A 23,120-nucleotide genomic window follows, 5' to 3' on the forward strand; every position below is an offset into this window, starting at 1 on the left:
GCTCATACAAGTGGTAGAAGAGCTCACCTTATAAAGAGGTGCAACTCACACTCAACTTCCAAGATGGGACTAAATTTTAGTCCCACTCACATCACTCATAGCCATACATGAATGGGCCACCAGAATTTCAGATTTTAGTTAGGCTTTGGGCCAAAGGCCTACTAACAAATTCCAACAAAACATTCCCATGTTTACATCAGCAGTTCAAATGCATGCATTTCTGTCCATCAAAAACTTGATCAAACCACGGAGGGATAAAAAACTATCAATCTACCCGTTAAGGATTAGCATAAATATTTCTTACAGATGGTATCAACCGCACGCGAGAGGCAAATGCTACATCACGCTACTAACAAGATAGATCAGTCAAAACAAAACCAAGAGGCATGATACCAGCTCAGGACTACACTACGGGGTCTAGCTATATCTGCAGATCACCCTGCATTTCAGCACCCGGTCTTGGACGTAGAACCCGGGCATCGCCATGATCTTCACCCGAGACGGGTTCTGCTGCGACCTTTGCCGCTCAACCTGGATCTCCTCCATGTACATCGGATCAAAGGCCCGGTTTTCCTCGACCCGCAGCACCATCAGCGGCGGGCTGAACGAGAACGCCAGAAGGTGGAGCAGCCAGATGCACTTGGCGGCCACGAAGAAGCACTGCAGCAGCTGCTCGGCCCACGGCCACGACCAGCTCAGCGTGGACACGATGCAGCTCATCTTCTGGTCGCAGAACCGGCTGAAGTCCTCGCAGTAGTACTTGGTGCCCTTCTTCAGGACCTCGTTCCAGCTCAGGTTGCGCAGCGCGACGAACGACGCGAAGTTCTCCTGGAGGTCCTGCTTGGGGTCGAGGCACCTGGGCGGCCCGTTCTTTTGGAACGTGCAGTTCTCGAAGTCTTGGTACATCGCTTGGTTCATCAGAGCTTCCAGATGATACAGTATCACTTTCGAGTGCTTGTCGGCGAGTGTGAGCTGATATGGCTGCAGGAGCAAGCTCAGCTTATCTGCCAGCCCATTGTCGGCGTCTTCGACTTGCTGGAGCAGCACCTTGCAGAACTGTTTGATGGAGAGACGGGCTTCCGATACTATCTGCAAGAACCCTTCCACCATTACTTCCTGACTGACGGGCAATGAATCGTCCCTGCTGACACCCACTGATCTCGCTGATCGCTTCGAGTGAGATTGCACGTTGTTTTTGGTGCTCGTTGCTTTCTTTAGAGCCTTCTTCAGTTCTGAGGAATACGCTTCCAAGCTCAGTAGCTTGCTAGTTAGTTCTCCCAAAGACGATCTCATCTCTCCAACTTCTTGAAGAGCAGCGTCCCTATGCTCATTGGCCTCAGCAAGCTCCTTCTTCAGAGATTCTAGTGAAAACACCCCCCACTCCTTGAGAAGCTGCGACATGTTCTCACATTCGGCGGTGCTCGGTGACATGTCTGATTTCGTCTTCCTCTTCGACTTGGGTAACAGCCATGAGAGCACGTTTGTCCCTTTTTGCCTTGTACGCGAGCCGACGGAGGGGTGGTGATTCGACTGTGGCACAACACTGCTGAGGTTCTTCAGAGCATTGGCATCAGCTTCAGGGCCCCTGCTGATTGTCGCAGGCTTGCAAGTGTTGCACGTGGTCGTAGCCTTCGATTCTGCTGAATCTGTTCTCCTGCTGGCCGACTTGAGGAAGCTGTCAGCAGAGAGAGCAGGATGAAGGAATGAATGATGGTTTCTACGAGGGATTCTGTTCCGCGTATGCTCATTTGATGAAGAGAAATGGAGCTCGCTGTTGGACGAAGAGAATGTGTTGTGATTGTCGAGATCCGAGAAGGCCACCTCATCTTCAGCACCTTCATGGTCTAGACCGATTCCGCTCCAGTTCTCAGATAGGCTCCGGTTGTCTTGGCGAATGCAGTTCATTCCACCCAAAGGCTCTTCACCATAAGCCTGGAAGATTTCACCAAGGAAGCAACAAGTGTCAATATTAGAAGGTGGTTAAAAATTCAAAAATATTAGAAGATGATTCAGCAAACAAAATGAATGTGGTTCAGCTCTAACCCCTCGGTAACTTTTGCTTCTTTGTTTTAGTTACTGTTTTGCTTTCTTTTGCAGTTAGTTCTGCTTTGTTAGCTTTGTGGCTGTTTTGGTTTTGTAAGCATTCTGACATCTCGGCGTTCTTCTTGAAATACAAAATGATGTGCATTTCTATGCATGTCGAGAGGAAAAAACCGATATATATACCAACAAAGGGCAACATAATTTGGGAAAGAATGCAGACATAGTGACATACTGAAACCAAGTATACATGCTAAAATAGTTTGTTATAATTGTTCAGATTACTAGTGGTTCCCTTTTTGTACCAGAAAAACATTTATAGCCAACCTAACAGCTTGGCGGTACGATTTAGTAGATGCATTCCACTGCGGAGAAGTTAGCTAATTCACCAACAACCTGTATAAGTAGGCTGTTCTGGAATGTTGTAAATTAAACCAGGCAGAAGACAGCCAGGGCTCTAGACACCTATTTATGTGAAAAAGATCATTGCCTTTCGTATGCATACAAGAAAATAGCCTTGCTTGTATCTAACTTGGGCATGGTAACTGAAAAATGCTTAGAGAGCAAACCCTGGCATCCACCTTGTCAGTCAAGCTTGAGCTTGCACCTACCAAACTCCAATCAGCATAGCGTGTTTGAGCACACTGTTTCAGCTTCCATTTCAGCCAAGGACTATCGGTAAAGAAAGTTGAATTTAAAAATGGTGCGAGTGCGACCACACAAAGAGCATGCCCACAATAAGAATAAGCAAATCCTGCAGCAACCTACCGCCACGACAGCCAGATGCAGAAGTGTGCACTTTTTTTTAGCATGGCGGACAGTGGCAAATCTAGCACCAATGGAGCTGCCTTTGGCAGCACTGTTGCTCCTTAGACCGAGAAACAGTAATAAGCGCAAAACAGGCAAGGCTTGCTCACCGGGGTGAAGACGGGGTAGTCCTCGGCGACGGCAGCGGCCCTGGGGAACGCCGGCGACGCGGCGGGCGGCACGCGGATGACGGCGGGGCTGCGGCCAGCGTAGGCGGCACACGCGGCGGCATTGGCGCCGCCGCCCTGCAGGAGCGCGGCGTGGAGCGCGCGCAGCTCGGTGGCCTTGGCGATGGCCGCCTGGATTTCCTGGCGCGTGGCCGGGAACGCGGCGGGCGGGCGGGCGGAGGACGACGGGCCAGAGGCGGCCTCCGCGGCCATGGACGCCGCGACGGCCGAGGGCGACGGCGCGGGGAGCGGGTCAAAGGCCGCGTCTTTGGGTTTGGCTGTGCGCGGAGTTGTGGCGCTGGGCGGAGGGAGGAAGGGAATAATGGCTTGTTGTATGTTTTGTCCGTGTATGTCATGTATTTTGTATCACTGTGCGGTAATCATGCTTGGTGCTACGTACTAGTACTCCTACTAAATGGGTACCGGCGCCAATGCAGGACCAGCATGGCACTGGATTTTGAGACGTTGATTTGATAGTGGGGGCTGGACCAACGTAGCAGTGTCAACAGAATGATAAAGCACATGAGAGATGAGAGAGAGAGGGTAGCTTTACAGATGGGAGGGAGGGAGGGAGACGGTGGCGTGCCATCTACTGAAAGGAAAAATAAAAAGGAATGTTTGAGCTGAGCTCTCTTGTTTGATTCTTTGATTCTTTCTAAGACACTCATGCTAACACAGTGCCCCAGTCCCTGTGCTGTTGGTACCGGCATAGTTTAGCAGTTGGGCGTTGGGACGTTTGACAGTGTATTTGCTGTGTACTGTGCTGCGCACTGCATGCTTGACTGTCTGTTGTTGCTGGTATGGCTAGGCTGATGGGGGGAGGTTTTTATACGGACTACTTGCAGTTGCGGTTGTGCCTGTTGATCGGCGGGGAAGCAGAGTGCCGAGGAGCACGGGGAAAAGGCAAAGAGCACGGCCACATGGCTCCCACGGGCAATTTAAGCAGCGATGGAACTGATTGTGATTAATGATGACGCCTGCCCCACACTGCCGCTGCGTGCGATTCGCTTTCGGCTTTCAGCTACGTGCGCTTCCGGAATCATGGCTTCAGAGGCGTCGCTGGGCTTGGCAAATAATTGATGTTGCGAAAGCAAAGCACCCTTAGCAAACGCTTGCCCAACAGGACACGCGTATTTATTATGATCCGTCCGACCAATCAATTTGCTCCCGTGACGGGTATGCCGGTTGCTCTCAGCCGCTTGTACAGTTGTAGGTAGTACTGTTAACCGATTGCTCTCAAGCACCAGTTCTCTCAAGGGACAATAATTCGAGTATTTGATCACTAGCCTTAGTTTTTCTTTTTTTGTACCTGACGATCTAGGCTCCCTTGCAATGTATATTTAGGGCCTCTTTGTTTCCTAGGAATCTGAAAAGGCGGGACTAGAGATTGAAATGGCGTTTCCCCTTGAATCTTATGGGCTTAGAAAACTAGAGAAGTTTTTTATTAAAGAGTGCTTGGTGTCACAAGAAAGACAAATGAGTTGAACCTCTTGGATTTAAAGGATTCTGAAAATGCAGGCACAAGACTAGAGTGACATGTCAGATAGAGTTATATAGAGGATTACAAAACCATAGAAATTTCGGTGTAAGAGTGTTCGACGTGGGAAAACGAAGGAATTGTACCAAAATGATTTAGTTGATAGGTTCTTTTTCTCTCCAAAATAAAGTGCAAAGCAACCCTTGTGAAGTTTTACTGAGGATCCAACCTGCAAATAAGATGACCTATGTGGGAAAATTCTTAATAATTCAAATCTGCCTAAAATCTTCTGAACTCTTTCGAATCAAAGAAGCATCCGAAAGGTTTGAGTGGCTGGAAAATTTTCTGCAAAATATAGTGTCGTCCTGGACAATCTTGATGCCCGTCCTTGTAGATCTTATTTGATATCATGACGGTCCCCACGGTTGGCGCCACCTATCATCCGGGTTTTTTTTTTTGCAAAGTACTCAAACAATGGTACAATAATGCACGTGGATTTGTAGGATAGTGGGATGCAACCTTAAGTCATCAAATGGATATGAGGAGACGATTTTACCTAGTTTCGGACTCTTGCGATACAATACAAGTAAAAACCATAATCTTGCTTGTGTAAAATTATATATTGGCGGGTAAAAAATGGAGAATTCAGTGGCTTCGACAAGAAGTCGCTAGGATATTTGTGGTCACAAGATGTCTAATAGTGAACAGGCTAAAATTAGGGATTTGTTCTGTCATCCTTTGGAAAAGGATTTGTTCTGTCATCTTGGTTGTTGATTTCAAAATTCCTCCTCCTAGTCTTGGTGCATGGGTGTTTATACCTGGCCTTTAGTTGGTTTGTTCCCTTTCTGTATTGGTCTCCTCGTTGCGGAGGACTTGACTCTCTCGATCTTGATTTTCTGGTTGTGGACGTCTCAAAGTCTTCCTGGTGCGGCGTGTAAACCCTTTTCGTTTCGAGGATCAGGGGTGCACGCGGTGAGTGCGGCGATAGAGCGCTCGTCCTCGCCTGCTCCTGGTAGCGCTGGCGAACTGGAGATCGACGCGTGGATGCGACGGAATCCTCCACTGGCAGTGCGGGGTGTACGACCGTAGAAGGCAACAGTCACATACGGAAACAGCCCCGTCTTCGGGCCGGTAACTCCGACGGTGACTGTCGGATGTTCCATTGGTACATAACCGGCAACAACACGGTACACGTCATCCAATTTGCTGTTGGGGATCGTAGCAGAATTTTCAAATTTCCTACGCATCACCAAGATCCATCTATGGAGTATACTAGCAACGAGGGGAAAGGAGTGCATCTACATACCCTTGTAGATCGCGAGCGGAAGCGTTCCAATGAACGGGGTTGATGGAGTCGTACTCGCCGTGATCCAAATCACCGATGACCGAGTGCCGAACGGACGGCACCTCCGCGTTCAACACACGTACAGAGCAGCGACGTCTCCTCCTTCTTGATCCAGCAAGGGGGAAGGAGAGGTTGATGGAGATCCAGCAGCACGACGGCATGGTGGTGGAAGTAGCGGGATCCCGGCAGGGCTTCGCCAAGCGCAAGCGGGAGGGAGAGGCGTTACAGGGGGAGAGGGAGGCGCCAGGGGCTGTGGTGCTGCTGCCCTCCCTCCCCCCCACTATATATAGGGACCCCTGGGGGGGCGCCGGCCCTGGGAGATCAGATCTCCAAGGGGGGGCGGCGGCCAAGGGGGAAGGGGGGTGGCTTCCCCCCCAAGCCAAGTGGGGCGCCCCCCACCCCTAGGGTTTCCAACCCTAGGCACAGGGGGAGGTCCAAGGGGGGGGCCCCAGCCCACTAAGGGCTTGTTCCCTTCCCACTTCAGCCCATGGGGCCCTCCAGGATAGGTGTCCCCACCCGGTGGACCCCCGGGACCCTTCCGGTGGTCCCGGTACAATACCGATAACCCCCGAAACTTTCCCGGTGGCCGAAACTGGACTTCCCATATATAATTCTTCACCTCCGGACCATTCCGGAACTCCTCGTGACGTCCGGGATCTCATCCGGGACTCCGAACAACTTTCGGGTTTCCGCATACTAATATCTCTACAACCCTAGCGTCACCGAACCTTAAGTGTGTAGACCCTACGGGTTCGGGAGACATGCAGACATGACCGAGACGCCTCTCCGGTCAATAACCAACAGCGGGATCTGGATACCCATGTTGGCTCCCACATGTTCCACGATGATCTCATCGGATGAACCACGGTGTCGAGGATTCAATCAATCCCGTATACAACTCCCTTTGTCAATCGATACGTTACTTGCCCGAGATTCGATCGTCGGTATCCCAATACCTTGTTCAATCTCGTTACCGGCAAGTCACTTTACTCGTACCGTAATGCATGATCCCGTGGCTAACTCCTTAGTCACATTGAGCTCATTATGATGATGCATTACCGAGTGGGCCCAGAGATACCTCTCCGTCATACGGAGTGACAAATCTCAGTCTCGATCCGTGTCAATCCAACAGACACTTTCAGAGATACCCGTAGTGTACCTCTATAGTCACCAAGTTACTTTGTGACGTTGGGTACACCCAAAGCACTCCTACGGCATCCGGGAGTTACACGATCTCATGGTCTAAGGAAAAGATACTTGACATTGGAAAAGCTCTAGCAAACGAACTACACGATCTTTTATGCTATGCTTAGGATTGGGTCTTGTCCATCACATCATTCTCCTAATGATGTGATCCCGTTATCAATGACATCCAATGTCCATAGTCAGGAAACCATGACTATCTGTTGATCAACGAGCTAGTCAACTAGAGGCTTACTAGGGACACGTTGTGGTCTATGTATTCACACATGTATTATGATTTTCGGATAACACAATTATAGCATGAACAATAGACAATTATCATGAACAAAGAAATACAATAATAACCATTTATTATTGCCTTTAGGGCATATTTCCAACATTTGCATCTGACGGAAAATTACCCCCCACCTGCCCCTGCCCCACCAGTGGGGCCTCCGACTTAACTCGGCTTTACGGCATGGAAAAAAAAGCAATCCATATCCCTTGATCCGCCGCACAAGCTCCCGAGGTCGCGGGCATGGCGATGGTGGAGGCGGAAAGCAATGGCTTTTAGTTCCTGTCGGATCCCGTGGACAGGTACCCTTCACGTTCCTTTCGCCTCTCCGTCGCAGTTGCCGGCAGCGCCGTACAGGAAGACATCCTACTATTGCGGTCGCTTTGTTTTTTGAAACAGAAACACTAACGCCCACACGTGTGGCACTTCTCCAACTCGCCCACCCGCCTGAATCATCATCTAATGCAGTTTGCATGAATCTTGACACGAAAAGGTAAATTTGGTGTGCCACGTAGGACGGGGCTGGTGTGTGGGCGTTGGAGAGTTTGCCCACACGCCCCGCGCCATGCTGTTTGCCAGCTGCGTGTGTGGGCGAACTAGTTTCTGCCCACACAGCCACCACCTAGTCCATGTGCGTGTGGGCGAACTGTTTTTCGCCCACACGACGACTCCTACGTTGTGGATGACAAGTGCAGTTACGCGAACGTGGCAACTAGGTAAACACACATGGCAACTATAATTCGTTGCTTGACGGCAACTGCAGTTGCGCGTATGTGGCAACCAGATAAACACACATGGCAATTGTGATTAACCATATGCTTGGACCACACGTGACAACTAGGTAAACACACATGGCAACTACTGTTTGACCATATGTGGCAAGTAGTTAATCACATACGGCAACTACGATTTGATTACACGCGGCAACTACCATAAATTAGACATGGCAACTACATCTGCCATCCCGGATAACTACATCTGCCATCCCGGATGGCAACTAAATCGTTATCCCGCGGGTACCTAATGTAGCTGCGCCAGGACGTGTGGGCATTCTTGCTTCGTGCCACACGCGCGAGGTGGAGATGAGTAGTACTTGTTGGGCGTGTGGCACGAAGTAGCTGCGCCCACACACAACCCGTGTGGGCTGCCTTGTGCTCACGCCACACATGATGTGTGGGCGGATGCCTAATATACCACACGTGTGGCAGTTATTAGCGTCCTTTTCGAAAACACTAACGCCCACACGTGTGGGCGTTAGCCAACTCGCCCACACGCCTCGATCGCCACCCAATGCCTTTTGCACGAATCTTGGCACGAGAGGGCTGATTTTGTGTGCCACGTAGGACAGCTTGCGTGTGTGGCGTATGAGGGAGTTCGCCCGCACGCTGTTTTCCCTTCAAGGTGAGCGGTTGCGACTCGGGGCGTGCGGTGGAACTGCCGTCGCGCCCGCACGACTTCTGTCCCCCATCTCCCACGACTGCCCATTTTCACACTCTCCCACACCCAAGTTGTCATTTGCCATGTTTTTTGCAGGTTACATGGCAACCGCCCTATTCGTGATTGTAAGCAGATGGCAACTCTCTTTTACCCCGAACATGTTATTGTTGCCATGTCTGTTTTTGTAGCGCTACATGGCAACTGTCTAGTGTTAGTAGGTGGCAACTCCTAAAGATACCACCGTAGTCCACATGCCCGTCTCCTCTCCCACACACCAAAAGCTATCAGTTGCCATGTGTTTTTGTAGGGTACATGGCAACTGTCCTAGTGTGCTTGTAAGCAGATGGCAACTCTTTTTTACCCCGGTCATGTTTTTTGCCATGTTTTGTAGTGCTACATGGCAACTGTCTAGTGTTAGTAGGTGGCAACTCCTAAAGTTTTCAAATCATGGCAACTGTAGCAGACCAGACCATACATGGCAACAGCTGCAGTTGCCCAAAAAGGCATCCGGCACTTGACCTGAGATGGCAACTGCAGTTGAGCAACCATGGCAACTGTAGTTGTCCGACATGACAACTGTAGTTCAGCGATATGGCAACTGCAGTTGTCCGACATGGCAACTGCAGTTCAGCGACATGGCAACTGGAGTTACACGTACATGGAAGAGGGTCCGGACCATAGCAATCGCGGCGGGACGCGTGGTAACTGCCACGCGGGGCGTGTGGCTCGCAGGCGGGGAGGGGCGACGGCCGAGACGGGTCGTGCGGGCCGCGTGGTCGCTCGCCCGGACGTGCTCATGCGGGCGATCGCGCCGCACACCGAACGTGCGGGCTGTGGCGGGGTGCGCCCGGACGTGCTCGTGCGGGCGGGCCTGTGTCGATGCCACACGGGGCGTGCGGCAGATACCCCCTAGATGCCACACGTGTGGCAGTTATCGACGTCCTTGTTTTTTCTTAGATTTTCGCCGATGGATCTATCCGACGGCAACTCCGTGCCGTATGAGGAAGGCGCTGAAGCTCTGATCCGCGCCCGGTCAGATTCCAGCATGGGCGACGCTGGGGATGCAGCGCTCACAATGGATGCCGATCTGAACAGTACTTGCGAAGCCGTTGCCCTGACGGTGGCACCTTCAGAGACGTCAACAGGGAGGGACGATCCTCAGGCGCCTGGATGGACAAGGAGGTATACCCTCTCAGTCGCCCCGGTTTACTAGTTCGAACTTGTTCTGAATTTTGATTTCCATTGCAAGATCTGACTGACAAGCTATATCTGAAACTCCATATCACATAGAGCAGACCGCTCAGGACAACTGCCCTGGAAAAAGCACTTCGAGGTTATGCAAATGAGAAGACACCAACCGTCATAGTACCTGCACTCGGAAGCACATTTGATTCACTTGGGGAGGTTTTTACAATCTCTATTCATGGGAAAAAGGATTTGGAATCAGGTACGGCAAAAGCAGGCTACATGTGGAGAGAACAAAGTGCATGCAAAAGATCGTGTGTGGTTGCTCGGTAAGCAACATGCTTCGCTATGTCAACTTTACATATTCAGTCCGCGTCTTTGATGATTAGTACCTACAACAGCTAGTACACATGAAATTAACAAGTTCATAAAAAACTAACAAAACATTTGATTCCTCTGTCGAAACTTCAGGGTGTGTTCCTGCACAGAATTGAGTTCAACAAGCCAAAAGGTACATAACTGAGTGTGTTCCTGAACCGCAAAAGTATACGGGAGTGATGCTGAAGGTAGCGCAGTTGGAAATTTCATTGGTTTAGCAGCTCCGGAATGCAAACGGAAGGCCGGTTGACTAACAGCAGCAGAGACAAGCCTCCATATGATGATCACGGTTCAAAGAGCAAAAAAAGTAAGTTTCTGCCTCATCTGGATATTGTTGTCGGATGTGGTACAAGCAAACGAACATGTTTCTGCAGTATATGTTGTGAACCACGGCACAAGAGCACAACATGTCTACTGTTAGAGCAGAGTTAAAAACACTGTTTTCTGTTTAAAAACACTCTTTAGTCCAATAGTTAGCAAAATCGTAGCTTCTTCTGGCTTGCTTATAAATATCTTGGCTATGTTTTACATTCAAGCTACCCATTAATTCTACCCTTTTTAGGACAGATGTTTGCTAAAATTATTGTACCAGTTATTCTGGGTGATGTTCTATATGCTCATTGTTAAAACTTTATAATGAAAGTATTTTTCTTCTCAAGGCAATTCGTACAGACATGGTTACAAAAACTGGTTGGGGTTTTACCATCCTAACAAATATTCACATTTTCCTTTGCAAACAAAAAAGGATATCTCGCTTCACAAAAAAAAAATTCACCTCACTTGCCTCCATACATTTTATATATAAATTTCTACTGTTCCATATGTTTTATAAAATCCTACCTTTTATTGCCAAAATTGACAGGTGGCTAGTAGCACACTCGTGGATGTGCAAAGAAAATAATGGTCCTTGTTATTTGCTGCAATCATTTTCAGGGCAAGCCAAAAAGAAGTAACACACGGTCTTGTCGCTGTGAGTGCCCTGCAGTGATACGGTTGCTGCGGTCGAACAACAACGGTTGGCACATAAGCGACCACAGGCCATCGCACAACAGTTTCTTCGGTTCAATGAGCAATGCGCCTTCCAGCAAAAGGGCCTTGAGGGGACTGTGGGGAAATCATCAGAGATTAGCTTCAGTTTGTTCAACATAATATATCGTCTTATGTTATTTGAGACAATTAGTACCATCTAATGGTGGCTACGCATGTTCCTAGATATTACTGAACCTTCTAGTTGCAAGGTGATTTGAACAAAATGGATTTTCAGGTGCAGATGTTCCTCAATATTACTAAACCTTCTAGTTGTAAGGTGATTTGAACAAATGGATTTTCAGGGCAAGCTTCAGTTGATTTTCCTGAGCCCATTTATGAAAAGAGTCTTTTTTGAAAAATGCTTGGCAAGTGGTTCCCTGTACAGGTTGGCTGTGATGACAGTAATTCAGTGTGACTACATGATGACAGGTGGCAACATAATCCTGTTGTACTCCGTGAGCGCACCCCGTTTGATTTCCAAACTGCTTGGGAGGGCTCCCACCGACGCATGTACTTAATCAGGGGCTGCATCCTTGCGCACAGTCCAGTTCCATTCTGCCATAGATTGTGCGTTAGTGGAGTTGTCTGCCCCTGCTTCGCATCCTCCACCTCAAGGTTGGTATTGGTTGGAAAGAATCAGCTAAGGAAATGAGGTGTGGAAACAAATCAACAATTTTTCCTAATATCCGCTTACATTGTGATTGCGGCATTTGTAGAAACGCTCGCCGTCGGGATAAGTAGGTGACAACATTCCTGCCGGCTGCCGCAGTCCTGGTACGGAACAATTGGTAGGACGGGCGGACTGAACCTTGGTTTGCGTTCGCCATATGTTGCAACTAGGGTTTCTTGTCTGGATTTGGGGGATCGATTTGTGATTACTGTGTGGCCGTGCGGCGTGGCCGACAGGGTTAAGGGAGTGTTTGGTTTGGGAACAAAGTGAAATGGAATGTCATGGTTTCGTTCCACTAGAATGGGTCGGTTTCATCCTTGTTTTTGGTAGGTAAAATTTTGAGGAATAGAATGGTTAGATTTTAGTGTTCGGTTTTGAAAGATGGAATGGAATGAAATTGTTCATCTCACCACTTGTATGCTTGTGATTATGTACAATGTATTGAACTTTGGCATCAAACACAAACTGAATGCAAACGAACACTTGATTACACTGATTCAGAGAACAAAGGTACAACGTGCAGGCAAACAATCGTGTGTCTGAGACGCTGCAGTACATCAGTTACTGAACCCACCTTCTGACTATGTCCATCTACTGGAGGTGTACACAAACTGTTATGCTTAACAGATTCCAGTCAAACAAGAAGCGCTGATTTCAGTCAAAATTGCCCAGCATCAACGCAGGAGCGGTGCAGAGAAACCTGACCACCGTCGCGGTGTGACCTCCCCGAGTCCTCCTCGCTTTTCCCCGTGAAGAAGAGCTCCATAGCCACGGCCCGACGCGTCACAGGTCACCGTCACCCGAGCTCCTTCGTGCCGACCCACACCATGGCCTCCACGGCTGCCTTGGACGCCGCGTAGCCAGGGCGCAGCGTCGCCACCAGTGCCACGCCCACGATTCGGCTCGAGGGGCGGGAATGTGCCGGCAGCGCAGATCGAAGGAAGAGGGCCGGCGGCTGATGGATGGGTAGGGATGGAAATGGGCCCATACCCACCAAACACATGGGGATTTCATCTATTAGGTGATGGAGGTGGGCGAAAAGCTTCCTCACGGGGATATTTAATAAACTAATTTATTCCTCATAGGATATAACGAGGATGGTGATGATATTCTATTCCGCAGACCCAATACCCATCGGGGACCTACTTTTTAACTATGACATTGCGGTCAACCTTAAAATATTCATAAACAAACTTGTGGAAACATAAAAAACTCTGAAAAAACCTTAAACCTAACCCACATCCTCACCTCGGCCGCCACCATGACCAAGAGTCGATATTAGCATAACACGGACAACACCATTTATATTTGTTGATTATAGTATGTCATATAATGTATATGAGCATTTGTTTATGGGGATAAGGACCCTAATGGGGCCCTCTTCCCTAGTGGGGCATGGGTATGGGGAAATTTCATCCCCGGTCATGTAAACGGAGATGGGATGAGATGATGGGAAATAGATGGAAATGAGGATGTTCTAGGTATACCATAGGGGATTGTCCCCATTGCCATCCCTATGGATGGGCGTTGCGATCCGTGATGGGTGGGCCGAGTCAACCCGACTTCCATCCACCACGACGTGACACTGTGATGAGCTGGACGTTGCGATCCGTCACAGATGGATGGACGTCCGTTTGCCCCGCCCCGTACAATCATCGACGCTTCGTCGGTACTACGCATTAAATAGGACACCGTATACGCCGGAAGTACCGCATGCATCCCATATCCTGACGCGAACCAACGCCTATCGATTCCGGGATCAGGCGAGCTCATCCGCGCCCGTGAATATTTGTGCACGCGGTAGGCATTATTACTAATGTACATGAGCCCCTTGAGGGCTAAAGAGGGATCTAAACGACCTCGTTTTAGGCCCATCTTGGTGCAATTTGGGTAATTTCGACTTCTCGGTGACATTATCCAAATTCCACTTCGGGCCAAACAAAGATGTGGTGTTTTGGCTTCTAGGTGCATATGCACCCATTGTCTAAATACACATTTTAAAAATTTGAAACAAAAAATCCGCGGGTATATCCGGATATTCTATGTACATGCACAAAGTTTCGGTGAAAAACAACGTTTTTTGTGGCTTGTGTAAAAAAGATAAAGAAATGCAAAATATAGTTGTAATGAAGCATCAGAAATTGCCTTTTTTACACAAGCCACAAAAAACCTCATTTTTCACCGAAAACTTTGTGCACACAAATAGAATGTCCGGATATACATGCGGGATTTTTGTTCGGAATTTTTTAACTTTTCAAAATATGTATTTAGACAATGTATGCATATGCACCTAGAAGCCATTGCCAATTTCCGGCCAAACATGCTCTTTCATGTCGATGGCACACGAATTCGGACCTCCTTGTCGCCACCATGCACAACATGAGCATCGCCTTGGCGGCGGTGAGGGCAATAGTACATAAGAAAATGTGTCTTCTCTTCCCACTTTTATTCATGTGACTAAATCAACACTTAAGCCGACTTGGTTGGCAAAGAGTTCGAATGCTTCACGAATACGTTCACGGAGGTCATCAACAAGGCGGTCCTCAAGTCAACCGAGTTCTTCTACATGCAAATCGGTGAATATGAGTCAAATGAACGAGTGGTGCGCTTTGACGGTGTCCCGGCTAGGGGCCTCTCACCATGCGAATCCCGGCCAGATGGGCCGTGTTGAGGACCCCCTGTCGGTTTCGTCCTAGGCTACTTTTGGTGGCCCATAATGATCTACAAAGAAAATAAAGAAGTCTTGTCGTTCAATACAAGGACTCCTTAACCGTGGAGGATTCTCCTCCACCAACGTAGCTGACTAAGACTCTTGTAATCCCAGTCCTCCGATAACTTATAAGCCAGTTGAGTCTAGTTTAGTCGATGGACATAATTTTTTAACGTAGCGATCTCGTGGTAGATCATGCGTAGCATATGGTTTTATCCCGAGGAGAGCCCGAACCTAAGTAAAAATTCATCCTCCTGTTACCATCGTGTCAAGCCTCTTAGTTCGGGACCCCTACCTGAGACCTGCCGGATTTAGCTCCAACATTTGTGGCCCATATAGGTCCCGCTAAGCACTCATCGTGGTACGATGAGAATCAACATCAACTTCGATCTCAACCAAGATCATGGAAAAATCGTCAGTGGAACTCGGGGCACAACGTCAACTTTGCCCTCGCGCGATCGTGCAGAATTTTCTGGAGAGTAGATTCACTTTCGACGTCACCACCTCCTTTAGCATCATTTTGATGATCCCTTCGGTAGAATTGTGCGGAATTAACTCTACAAAGACCCTATAAAATTTCATCGCCATCCAAGGGTAGAATGTCCAACAGTTACCGATATACCGAGAACCTATCGGATTTGGACGGAAATCCGCGCGACTAATCCAGGACACCGGCACCACTGTCATACAGACGTTGTCATTATCATTGCTCCATTCATCCTTGGCGAGGATGTGCTACACCACAATGTTGGGGAACGTAGCATGCAATTTCAAAATAATTCCTACGCTCACACAAGATCTATCTAGGAGATGCATAGCAACGAGAGGGGGAGAGTGTGTCCACGTACCCTTGTAGACCGAAAGCGGAAGCGTTTGTTAACGCGGTTGATGTAGTCGAACTTCTTCTCGTTCCGACCGATCAAGCACCAAACGTACGGCACCTCCGAGTTCTGCACACGTTCAGCTCGATGACGTCCCTTGAACTCTTGATCCAGCAAAGTGTCGAGGGAGAGTTCTGTTAGCATGACGGCATGGTGACGGTAATGGTGAAGTGATCCGCGCACGGCTTCGCCTAAGCACTACGTGAATATGACCGGAGACGTAAACTGTGGAGGGGGCCCCCGCACACGGCTTGGAATAATTGATGTTGTGTTGTAGGCGCCCCCCACGTATATAAAGGAGGGAGGGGGAGGAGGCCGGCCCTAGGCGCGCCCCAAGTAGGAGTCCTACTTGGGCTCCTAGTAGGATTCGCCCCCCCTTTCCTTTTACCAGAGGGGGGAAGAGGGAAAGAGAGAGGGGGGAGAAGGAAAGGGGGCGCCGCCCCCTCTCCTAGTCCTATTCGGCCTCCTTCCCTGTGGGGGGCGCGCCACCCCTTTGTGGGTTGGTGTGCTACCCTCCTTTTGCCCATATCTTCCCCGGGGGGGTTCCGGTAACCCCCCTCCCCCGGTACTCCGATATGTACCCGATACATCCAGGAACACTTCCGGTGTTCGAATACTATCATCCAATATATCAATCTTTACCTCTCGACCATTTAGAGACTCCTCCTCATGTCCGTGATCTCATCCGAGACTCCGAACAATATTCAGTCACAAAATCACATAACTCATATAATACAAAATCGTCATAGTTCAATCTCGTTACCGGCAAGTCTCTTTACTCGTTCTGTAATGCATCATCCCGCAACTACCTCATTAGCCACATTGCTTGCAAGGCTTATTATGATGTGCATTACCGAGAGGGCCGAGAGATACCTCTCTGATTGTTGGGGATCGTAGCAGAATTTTAAAATTTCCTACGCATCACCAAGATCCATCTATGGAGTATACTAGCAACGAGGGGAAAGGAGTGCATCTACATACCCTTGTAGATCGCGAGCGGAAGCGTTCTAATGAACGGGGTTGATGGAGTCGTACTCGCCGTGATCCAAATCACCGATGACCGAGTGCCGAACGGACGGCACCTCCGCGTTCAACACACGTACAGAGCAGCGACGTCTCCTCCTTCTTGATCCAGCAAGGGGGAAGGAGAGGTTGATGGAGATCCAGCAGCACGACGGCATGGTGGTGGAAGTAGCGGGATCCCGGCAGGGCTTCGCCAAGCGCAAGCGGGAGGGAGAGGCGTTACAGGGGGAGAGGGAGGCGCCAGGGGCTGTGGTGCTGCTGCCCTCCCTCCCCCCCACTATATATAGGGACCCCTGGGGGGGCGCCGGCCCTGGGAGATCAGATCTCCAAGGGGGGGCGGCGGCCAAGGGGGAAGGGGGGTGGCTTCCCCCCCAAGCCAAGTGGGGCGCCCCCCACCCCTAGGGTTTCCAACCCTAGGCACAGGGGGAGGTCCAAGGGGGGGGCGCCCCAGCCCACTAAGGGCTTGTTCCCTTCCCACTTCAGCCCATGGGGCCCTCCAGGATAGGTGTCCCCACCCGGTGGACCCCCGGGACCCTTCCGGTGGTCCCGGTACAATACCGATAACCCCCAAAACTTTCCCGGTGGCCGAAACTGGACTTCCCATATATAATTCTTCACCTCCGGACCATTCCGGAACTCCTCGTGACGTCCGGGATCTCATCCGGGACTCCGAACAACTTTCGGGTTTTCGCATACTAATATCTCTACAACCCTAGCGTCACCGAACCTTAAGTGTGTAGACCCTACGGGTTCGGGAGACATGCAGACATGACCGAGACGCCTCTCCGGTCAATAACCAACAGCGGGATCTGGATACCCATGTTGGCTCCCACATGTTCCACGATGATCTCATCGGATGAACCACGGTGTCGAGAATTCAATCAATCCCGTATACAACTCCCTTTGTCAATCGGTACGTTACTTGCCCGAGATTCGATCGTCGGTATCCCAATACCTTGTTCAATCTCGTTACCGGCAAGTCACTTTACTCGTACCGTAATGCATGATCCCGTGGCTAACTCCTTAGTCACATTGAGCTCATTATGATGATGCATTACCGAGTGGGCCCAGAGATACCTCTCCGTCATACGGAGTGACAAATCCCAGTCTCGATCCGTGTCAACCCAACAGACACTTTCAGAGATACCTGTAGTGTACCTTTATAGTCACCCAGTTACGTTGTGACATTTGGCACACCCGAAGCACTCCTACGGTATCCGGGAGTTACACGATCTCATGGTCTAAGGAAAAGATACTTGACATTGGAAAAGCTCTAGCAAACGAACTACACGATCTTTTGTGCTATGCTTAGGGTTGGGTCTTGTCCATCACATTATTCTCCTAATGATGTGATCCCGTTATCAATGACATCCAATGTCCATAGTCAGGAAACCATGACTATCTGTTGATCAATGAGCTAGTCAATAGAGGCTTACTAGGGACACGTTGTGGTCTATGTATTCACACATGTATTACGATTTCCGGATAACACAATTATAGCATGAACAATAGACAATTATCATGAACACGGAAATATAATAATAACCATTTATTATTGCCTCTAGGGCATATTTCCAACAGTCTCCCACTTGCACTAGAGTCAATAATCTAGTTACATTATGATGAATCGAACACCCATAGCGTCCTGGTGTTGATCATGTTTTGCTCTAGGGAGAGGTTTAGTCAACGGATCTGCTACATTCAGGTCCGTATGTACTTTACAAATATCTATGTCTCCATTTTGAACACTTTCACGAATGGGGTTGAAGCGACGCTTGATATGCCTGGTCTTCCTGTGAAACCTGGGCTCCTTGGCAAGAGCAATAGCTCCAGTGTTATCACAGAAGAGAGTCATCGGGCCCGACGCATTGGGAATCACCCCTAGGTCGGTAATGAACTCCTTCATCTAGATTGCTTCTTGCGCTGCCTCTGAGGCTGCCATGTACTCCGCTTAACATGTAGATCCCGCCACGACGCTTTGCTTGCAACTGCACCAGCTTACTGCCCCTCCATTCAAAATATACACGTATCCGGTTTGTGACTTCGAGTCATCCAGATCTGTGTCGAAGCTAGCGTCGACGTAACCCTTTACGACGAGCTCTTCGTCACCTCCATAAACGAGAAACATAGCCTTAGTCCTCTTCAGGTACTTCAGGATATTCTTGACCGCTGTCCAGTGTTCCATGCCGGGATTACTTTGGTACCTTCCTACCAAACTTACGACAAGGTTTACATCAGGTCTGGTACACAGCATGGCATACATAATAGACCCTATGGCCGAGGCATAGGGGATGACACTCATCTTTTCTCTATCTTCTGCCGTGGTCGGGCATTGAGCCGTGCTCAATTGCACACCTTGCAATACAGGCAAGAACCCCTTCTTGGACTGATCCATATTGAACTTCCTCAATATCTTGTCAAGGTACGTACTCTGTGAAAGACCAATGAGGCGTCTTGATCTATCTCTATAGATCTTGATGCCTAATATATAAGCAGCTTCTCCAAGGTCCTTCATTGAAAAACACTTATTCAAGTAGGCCTTTATACTTTCCAAGAATTCTATATCATTTCCCATCAATATTTGTCATCCACATATAATAAGAGAAATGCTACAGAGCTCCCACTCACTTTCTTGTAAACACAGGCTTCTCCATAAGTCTGTGTAAACCCAAACGCTTTGATCATCTCATCAAAACGAATGTTCCAACTCCGAGATGCTTGCACCAGTCCATAGATGGAGCGCTGGAGCTTGCATACCTTGTTAGCATTCGTAGGATCGACAAAACCTTCCGGCTGCATCATATACAATTCTTCCTTAAGAAAGCCGTTAAGGAATGCCGTTTTGACGTCCATTTGCCATATCTCATAATCATAGAATGCGACAATTGCTAACATGATTCGGACGGACTTCAGCTTCGCTACGGGTGAGAAAGTCTCATCGTAGTCAACCCCTTGAACTTGTCGATAACCCTTAGCGACAAGTCGAGCCTTATAGATGGTCACATTACCATCCGCGTCTGTCTTCTTCTTAAAGATCCATTTGTTTTCTATGGCTCGCCGATCATCGGGCAAGTCAGTCAAAGTCCATACTTCATTTTCATACATGGATCCTATCTCGGATTGCATGGCTTCAAGCCATTTGTTGGAATCCGGGCCCGCCATCGCTTCTTCATAGTTCGAAGGTTCACCGTTGTCTAACAACATGATTTCCAGGACAGGGTTGCCATACCACTCTGGTGCGGAATGTGTCCTTGTGGACCTACGAAGTTCAGCAGTAACTTGATCTGAAGCTTCATGATCATCATCATTAACTTCCTCCCCAGTCGGTGTAGGCACCACAGGAACATCTTCCCGCGCTGCGCTACTTTCTGGTTCGGAAGGGGTGACTATCACCTCATCATGTTCCACTTTCCTCCCACTTAATTCTTTCGAGAGAAACTCTTTCTCCAGAAAGGACCCATTCTTGGCAACAAAGATCTTGCCTTCAGATCTGAGGTAGAAGGTATACCCAATGGTTTCCTTAGGGTATCCTATGAAGACGCATTTTTCCGACTTGGGTTCGAGCTTTTCAGGTTGAAGTTTCTTGACATAAGCATCGCATCCCCAAACTTTTAGAAACGACAGCTTAGGTTTCTTCCCAAACCATAATTCATACGGTGTCGTCTCAACGGATTTCGATGGAGCCCTATTTAAAGTGAATGCGGCAGTCTCTAAAGCATAGCCCCAAAATGAGAGCGGTAGATCGGTAAGAGACATCATAGATCGCACCATATCCAATAGAGTGCGATTACGACGTTCAGACACACCGTTTCGCTGAGGTGTTCCAGGCGGCGTGAGTTGTGAAACGATTCCACATTTCCTTAAGTGCGTACCAAATTCGTGACTTAAATATTCTCCACCACGATCTGATCGTAAGAACTTTATTTTCCTGTCACGTTGATTCTCAACCTCACTCTGAAATTCCTTGAACTTTTCAAAGGTTTCAGACTTGTGTTTCATTAGGTAGACATACCCATATCTACTTAAGTCATCAGTGAGAGTGAGAACATAACGATATCCTCCGCGAGCCTCAACACTCATTGGACTGCACACATCGGTATGTATGATTTCCAATAAATTGGTTGCTCGCTCCATTGTTCCGGAGAACGGAGTCTTGGTCATCTTACCCATGAGGCATGGTTCGCACGTGTCAAATGATTCATAATCAAGAGACTCCAAAAGTCCATCTGCATGGAGCTTCTTCATGCGCTTGACACCAATGTGACCAAGGCGGCAGTGCCACAAGTATGTGGGACTATCGTTATCAACTTTACATCTTTTGGTATTCACGCTATGAATATGTGTAACATCACGTTCGAGATTCATCAAGAATAAACCATTGACCAGCGGGGCATGACCATAAAACATATCTCTCATATAAATAGAACAACCATTATTCTCGGATTTAAATGAGTAGCCATCTCGAATTAAACGAGATCCAGATACAATGTTCATGCTCAAAGCTGGCACTAAATAACAATTATTGAGGTTTAAAACTAATCCCGTACGTAAATGCAGAGGTAGCGTGCCGACGGCGATCACATCGACCTTGGAACCATTCCCGACGCGCATTGTCACCTCGTCCTTTGCCAGTCTCCGCTTATTCCGCAGTTCCTGTTTTCAGTTACAAATATGAGCAACCGCACCGGTATTAAATACCCAGGAGCTACTACGAGTACTGGTAAGGTACACATCAATTACATGTATATCACATATACCTTTGGTGTTGCCGGCCTTCTTGTCCGCTAAGTATTTGGGGCAGTTCCGCTTCCAGTGACCACTTCCCTTGCAATAAAAGCACTCAGTCCCCGGCTTGGGTCCATTCTTCGACTTCTTCCCGGCAACTGGCTTACCGGGCGCGGCAACTCCCTTGCCGTCCTTCTTGAAGTTCTTCTTACCCTTGCCTTTCTTGAACTTAGTGGTTTTTTCACCATCAACACTTGATGTTCTTTTCTGATCTCCACCTCCGCTGATTTCAGCATTGAATATACCTCAGGAATGGTCTTTTCCATCCCCTGCATATTGAAGTTCATCACAAAGCTCTTGTAGCTCGGTGGAAGCGACTGAAGGATTCTGTCAATGACCGCGTCATCCGGGAGATTAACTCCCAGCTGAGAGAAGCGGTTGTGTAACCCAGACATTCTGAGTATGTGCTCACTAACAGAACTATTTTCCTCCATTTTACAGCTGAAGAACTTGTCGGAGACTTCATATCTCTCGACCCGGGCATGAGCTTGGAAAACCATTTTCAGCTCTTCGAACATCTGATATGCTCCATGTTTCTCAAAACGCTTTTGGAGACCCGGTTCTAAGCTGTAAAGCATGCCGCACTGAACGAGGGAGTAATCAGCAGCACGTGATTGCCAAGCGTTCATAACGTCTTGGTTTTCTGGGATGGGTGCTTCACCTAGCGGTGCTTCTAAGACATAATCTTTCTTGGCAGCTATGAGGATGATCCTCAGGTTCCGGACCCAGTCCGTATAGTTGCTGCCATCATCTTTCAGCTTGGTTTTCTCTAGGAACGCGTTGAAGTTGAGGACAACGTGGGCCATTTGATCTACAAGACATATTGTAAAGATTTTAGACTAAGTTCATGATAATTAAGTTCATCTAATCAAATTATTCAATGAACTCCCACTCAGATAGACATCCCTCTAGTCATCTAAGTGAAACATGATCCGAGTTAACTAGGCCGTGTCCGATCATCACGTGAGACGGACTAGTCAAGATCGGTGAACATCTCCATGTTGATCGTATCTTCTATACGACTCATGCTCGACCTTTCGGTCCTCCGTGTTCTGAGGCCATGTCTGTACATGCTAGGCTCGTCAAGTCAACCTAAGTGTATTGTGTGTGTTTCGAGGCCATGTCTGTACATGCTAGGCTCGTCAACACCCGTTGTATGCGAACGTTAGAATCTATCACACCCGATCATCACGTGGTGCTTCGAAACAATGAACCTTCGCAACGGTGCACAGTTAGGGGGAACACTTTCTTGAAATTATTATAAGGGATCATCTTACTTACTACCGTCGTTCTAAGCAAATAAGATGCAAAACATGATAAACATCACATGCAATCAAATAGTGACATGATATGGCCAATATCATTTTGCTCCTTTGATCTCCATCTTCGGGGCGCCATGATCATCTTCGTCACCGGCATGACACCATGATATCCATCATCATGATCTCCATCATTGTGTCTTCATGTAGTGCGCCAGGGGCTGTGGTGCTGCTGCCCTCCCTCCCCCCCACTATATATAGGGACCCCTGGGGGGGCGCCGGCCCTGGGAGATCAGATCTCCAAGGGGGGGCGGCGGCCAAGGGGGAAGGGGGGGTGGCTTCCCCCCCAAGCCAAGTGGGGCGCCCCCCACCCCTAGGGTTTCCAACCCTAGGCGCAGGGGGAGGCCCAAGGGGGGGCGCCCCAGCCCACTAAGGGCTGGTTCCCTTCCC

At 48.7% G+C, this 23,120-nt stretch overlaps 1 protein-coding gene across 1 annotated transcript; it reads right to left on the reverse strand.

The window, feature by feature from the left end:
- Positions 1 to 255: 255 nt before the first annotated feature.
- On the reverse strand, positions 256 to 3,345 carry LOC109777517 (IRK-interacting protein). Its single transcript, XM_020336141.4, has 2 exons — positions 2,958 to 3,345; positions 256 to 1,932 (listed from the first exon to the last, which is right to left on the reverse strand). The coding sequence occupies exons 1-2, from the start codon at positions 3,225 to 3,227 to the stop codon at positions 418 to 420; spliced, it is 1,785 nt and encodes a 594-aa protein (XP_020191730.1). The 5' UTR covers positions 3,228 to 3,345; the 3' UTR covers positions 256 to 417.
- Positions 3,346 to 23,120: the final 19,775 nt, after the last annotated feature.

Source organism: Aegilops tauschii, chromosome 7 (genome assembly GCF_002575655.3).
Source record: "Aegilops tauschii subsp. strangulata cultivar AL8/78 chromosome 7, Aet v6.0, whole genome shotgun sequence".
Classification (NCBI taxonomy): Eukaryota; Viridiplantae; Streptophyta; class Magnoliopsida; order Poales; family Poaceae; genus Aegilops; species Aegilops tauschii.